Source organism: Etheostoma cragini, chromosome 11 (genome assembly GCF_013103735.1).
Source record: "Etheostoma cragini isolate CJK2018 chromosome 11, CSU_Ecrag_1.0, whole genome shotgun sequence".
Lineage (NCBI taxonomy): Eukaryota > Metazoa > Chordata > Actinopteri > Perciformes > Percidae > Etheostoma > Etheostoma cragini.
The window spans coordinates 21,759,164-21,764,652 of NC_048417.1; the positions used below are offsets into that span (position 1 = coordinate 21,759,164).

At 38.4% G+C, this 5,489-nt stretch overlaps 1 protein-coding gene across 6 annotated transcripts in view; it reads left to right on the plus strand.

Moving 5' to 3' along the window:
* The window catches only part of LOC117952448 (partitioning defective 3 homolog B-like), a 206,756-nt gene extending 205,404 nt beyond the window's left edge, over positions 1-1,352 (plus strand). For 5 of the 6 annotated variants that reach the window (XM_034884748.1, XM_034884746.1, XM_034884747.1 and 2 more), the window contains 3 exons: positions 13-213; positions 378-488; positions 701-1,352. In XM_034884748.1, coding sequence (XP_034740639.1) covers positions 13-213; positions 378-488; positions 701-815 — 427 coding nt within the window. In that variant the 3' untranslated portion in view covers positions 816-1,352. The remainder of the gene's footprint in view (positions 1-12; positions 214-377; positions 489-700) is intronic. The other variant, XM_034884750.1, reaches the window with a different exon arrangement.
* The last annotated feature ends 4,137 nt before the right edge of the window (positions 1,353-5,489 follow it).

A 5,489-nucleotide genomic window follows, 5' to 3' on the forward strand; every position in this document is an offset into this window, starting at 1 on the left:
CCCAAACCCCAGCTCCCAGTCCGCCCCATCCTACCCAAACCCCAACTCCCAGTCTGCCCAATCCTACCCTAACCCCAATTCCCAGTTTGCCCCATCCTACCCTAACCCCAACTCCCAGTCTGCTCAATCTTACTCCGGCTACCCACTTGGTCAGCCATTTGCACGGCCAGGGGACCCTCGGAGTGTCGACCCTGGGTACTACCCCCACCCAAGGTAATTAAATGCAATGTTTCTTTATGTTGCTTTCACAGAAGTTATACTCACAAGAGTCAGACTTAAAAATTTGTCTGAAAGTAAGGCCTAGCCTTCTCAACTTCTGTCTTGAATGTTCTTTCTCATATTGGGATAATGGTTGACATTTTCTTCTCTTCCCCAAGCTCCCAGCAGAGAGGCCCCATGCGGCAGGATGTGCCCCCGTCTCCTACCCCGCCACTTCGTGGACCACGTTACGACACATTGACCCGTGGAACCAGGGGTGGAGGTTACAGGTAGGGGAAATTTGTGGATATTGGTGATTCCAGGTAAATTACAATATCTGAGAGATCCTCCTGTTTGTAGAAATGACTCACTTCATCAATTTTAAAACCTGGAGAGTTTTGTGATATTTTAAAATGGACTATTAGGAGAGTAAGCATCATTTTGGAATATAATTGAGTATACAGAGGATGAGTGTACAGAGTACATGTTTGATTGGTTACAGGCACCTGGTGGATCCCAGTCCAGACCAATATGGCTATACTGGGGAGGGAGGAAGACAGCAACAGCAACACCAAACCAACCCAAGACAAAAGAATGCCATGACTGCAGCTGTGTAAACCATTCAAGTCCAGGGATGAAAATGAGCAGAATGCTAACTGCTTTTCTTTGTGCAGCTCTTCTGTTTGCGGTACTCCAATGAAATAGATTTGTAACCTCTTAATGGTGTGATTTAAATCACCATCATTATCAAACGCAGTCTACAATGTTTGAAGTATATGGTAATACACAGAGAAGCAAGGTAAAGGAGGTTAATTATAGAGTGGCCCGGCGTGATGCGTAATGGCTGGTTGTTTGAAGTCATTTTATTGCTTCTTGCAGTATAACATTAGCAGGCTTTTTACTTTTCACTATAGCCTACTCTGATTAAGTTGTCTCTTTCACAAATCAGTCCAAGTCCCGAAGGTAATTGGATTCATTTAAATTAAGGCGTTAATACAGCTCTACACATTCTCATATTGTACCTGGTGGTTTCAATGCAGCCACAAAAAACAAGACAAAACAAAAAATATTCTACAATGTGTCATTGAGTAACATGTTAACCTTGTGGCTGTGTGGCCATTCATAGAAAGAAATGACAGCTTTTAACGTCAGTATTCCTATGCCATAAATCCACATAAATGCTTGAGACTGAAGCAGGTTGTGTATACAAAGAAGTGATCCTAAGGATTTAAAGTGCTCATATTATGCTTTTTGGCTTTTGCCCTGTCCTTTATTGTGTTATATATCTTTTTTGTGCATGTTATACTGTAGGTTTAAAAAGGGAAAATGCCCAAAGTCCACCCGAAAGGGACTTACCATCTCCAACAGAAAACGCTGTTCACAAACTGCTCCAAACAGCTTGATTAGTTATAGTTAGTTAGTGCTCACCTAGCTGCTAGCATGGCACTCCCTCATGCTCTGCAACTGACAAGCTAGCATTACTTACTGCGCATGTGCCACTCCCAACAAAGATGGAACAGAAGTGAGATGCCTCACTCTTTAGCTAAAACAGAGAGCTCAACACACAGGGTGAAAAGAGGAGCTGCAGCAATGTGTAGTACAACAAAAAGTTGTTTTCTTATATTTAAACCACGTAAACCTATTTTGGTACAACCTGTAGATACAATTATGAACCTGAAAATGAGCATATTCTGAGCACTTTAAGTCTTCATTTGAGGGTGAGTTGAGATATAGAAGATGATTGAAAATGTTTCTACATTCCAAAACTGACTAACATGATATGTGTTAGTACGGTGGATATATGCATCCATGCAAGATTACCAATGAAAGATATGCACGGCATTTAAAATGTGGACATTAGTTACAGTATGTTATTAAATGAAGAGCATTTTGAGGCCTATTGACGTTTTTTGCCTAACAGGGAGGACGCCACTATGCCAGCCCATATTCAAGTATAGATGTTGTACTGCGTCACGTACAGTATTATTTAGTCAATAAATTATGGAAACAGTTGAATAAGTGAAGTGCTTTTAAGCACAAAAGAGCACTGTATGAACCATATGTACATGCAATAATGTTTTAATAATGCTATGACTGTCTTTCATTTTTATCTGAAATATTTCGTACAGGATTAGGTGTAATCTGAGTCTACGACCACGCCTGGTTGTTGGTTTACAACACGTATGACTAACTCTGTTACTGCTTTAAAATAATTCTGGGATAGCAACATGTTTAACTACTTTTGTGGAAGTACTGAATCTCAAATTTACATTCATTTATATTCATTTAACATCATACCCCCATTATTGGACTGACATTTGTCTTTTAATACTTAACTTTATTAGGTAAAGTGGCCTCAACTTGACTGTATGGAATATTCTTTGATTACATTTTCACAGTCATCAGTACGCAACCCTTAGTACAGCCTGTGTTTATTGAATCATTCCAGAGAGATTGTAGATTTTGCTCACTTTTTGGTTTTCCATCAGACATTCAGTTCAGAAAAAAAGAATCTATTGCTTTAAACAGCAAGCTGAAAACCACTTTCATCAGCTTGCTAATATCAACCTATGAGCTTTGACATACTGGAAGAAGCTCTGGGAAGAACAATGCAACCATTTTAGTAATAACGCTGCATCTTTCAGTCAAATTACAACCCAGGAATGGCAAGACACACACCGACGATTTGACGCGTCACTTCACACCGTTAAAGCTTTTTATTTCTGCTTTCTCTTCTAATGAGAGTAGCACAATCATTTTCGGGGAAAGGCACATATGTGATAATGGTGAGTTAACATGATAGACAGCGATGTGAAATAAGTTGGGGAATTGCAAGAAAATGGCAAAAACTGCAGTAATGGTGGAATAGGTCATTGTTCCATACAGTTCAGCCAAACCACTACAATGGGTGATTGTGTCACCGTTTGCAAGCTTCATGTGCCAGAGCAGAGTAAAGTGTTTATGCCTTGGGGATGTTCATGTTTGGTAAACCAGACAGAAAAGCCAAGAACGTAACTACCCTGTTGCAGAGCTCATTTTCACTCTGTATTACATAGCAGCCTCTTTCTTTCCCTGCGTTGTCTGTGGATGCTGTGTACTGTAGTTTGGATGCGATAGATGTTTGCGGCACATCTGTGTGACCTGGTGGTGTAGGCGTCACCATGTGGTGAAGTATTCACAAGTCCTGTTGAAACATGAGTTCTGCTTCAGAGTGCTCTTCTCAGTGCTGCGCCACACTGTACACTATATCCATTTAGCCACTTGCTAAACCATCAATTAAGTGTAACTAAGAGTTAGAGTGCAGCTCAGCATGTCCGTGTTTCATTCTACAAGGCTCAGCAGTATTATTTTCAGTGGAGATTAAATGTTTAAATTGACATTTCAGGATTACGTGAGTTGCATTTCTGTTAATTTGACTGTTGATGAAATCCCACTGAAGTGAATGTAAGAATGAAGAAAACGCCTATATTACGTAGATGTTTTATCTTAAAAACCATCTCATTTGCTTGTTGTTTGACAGATGTGGATCTTGACAGAAAAAAGAAAGTAAGAGGGTTAGAAGGCTAAAGATTACAGAAAAAGAGAAAGAAAAGAAAGAGAGAAAAATAATAGATGGGAAGGAATACTGATAAGGATGTAGGGAAGGAAGAGGGATTAAAGAAAGAAGCAATAGACTTAAAGTGTGCGTGGAGGAAGCTGGAAGAGATGGTAATAACACATGCAGTGCAAGGCCAAAGCCTTTATGGTTCACAATGATTTGATTCAAAGAGTTTTCAAAGATGAACAGAGCAGAGGAAAGAGTGAAAGTTCTTAGATTGTTGGGAGACAGTTGTTCTGCAGTAGGAGGAGGGTCACAGGAGTGGGCTTTGTATTGACTGAATGTAAGTTTTGGAATAACTTAGAAATGTGTGTCTTTTTTATACTTTTATCACTTTTTAGCACCAGTATGGAAATCAAACTTTGAAATCAAACTGTCAAGGTATTACAAAAAGAACAAGAATTAGGAGATTGGCCTGGGGGTCAAGTATGGAGAAGCGACACCAAAATAGTTCACATGCCCCATTAGGTCATTCACTTCTTCTGCTCAGTATTAACATTAACCAGAGTAGCAAATAGAACAATGTGCCTAGCATTAACCCAAATGTTACCAAATATGTAGTAGGTCAATAATAAATGGCAGTTGGCTTGTAATTAATCTAAGTGTAAAATGTGAAAGAAGGGGAAACCATAAACACAAAAGATAAATGTAATATGATAAAAACAAATTATGTTGTTTTATGCTTCTTCTTTTTTTTCTTCTTTTTTTATGCTTCTAGGACCTTCAGGTGATGGGTAATAAGACAGTATAACTAATCATCCACACTGCTGAATTAAAATGTTTGAATCACAGCCAATGTACCAAATCAAAAAGTGTTCTGTGCATTACTAAAAGGTCAATTGTATTGCTTTGGGTAGTTGTAGCTGCCTTTATTTTACAGCATGTTATGGGGCAAGAGAGAAAATGATCTACTGGGGGACACACTCACATCTTTTCCAAAACCAGAATGCAGAAGGTCTTAACTGTTTCTCTCAATGCTGCATCAGTGCCTGGTGAAGCTTTGCTGAGCTGCAGTATATCGAGATATGACGTGTATACTACGTGAAGGTGAATTATTGTTATGCCTCTGATGCTGGTACGCAATTCACATGTACTCTCAAATGTTTGTTTTTTTATATTTCTTTTTAATGATAGTTAGTGTTGTTGGTTGGTTATACCAGAGCCATGCGTTTGGCCACTGTTACCATGCTACTGTAAGAAAGGGGTTTTGATCACTTATTTAGCTAAATTTAGTTTATGTTGTTTTTTTTCTCAGTTTTGGATATGCAATTACATAAAAATAATACATTTTACAAGCAGTTTTCAACTTGCTTTTTTAAAAGTGGGAAGAAAAATTAATGTTGTCTTTTTTGCATAGCATGGTCAACATATCAAACAATGGCTCTTTGGTTTTTGGCAGTACAGTATGAGTTGCACAAGCTGAAGGTACTAAGGTCTTCTATGTAAAGAGTTGTGGTACTCCTGGTTCTCCCTGTACAGAGACCAGGATATGAAGGAGCCAACTAAACAACCTCTCTGTCTTAGAAGTATAACATTTTTTATATTAAACTATATCCAAAAAGCCAATCTCATTTTATAATGTCGTAACAATAACAATGATTTTTACTATTGTTTTCTTACATTTTATATTAATGTATATAACATCTTTTTTGCCATTAAAATATTCATTTTAAAACAGGATTTGCCAAAGATG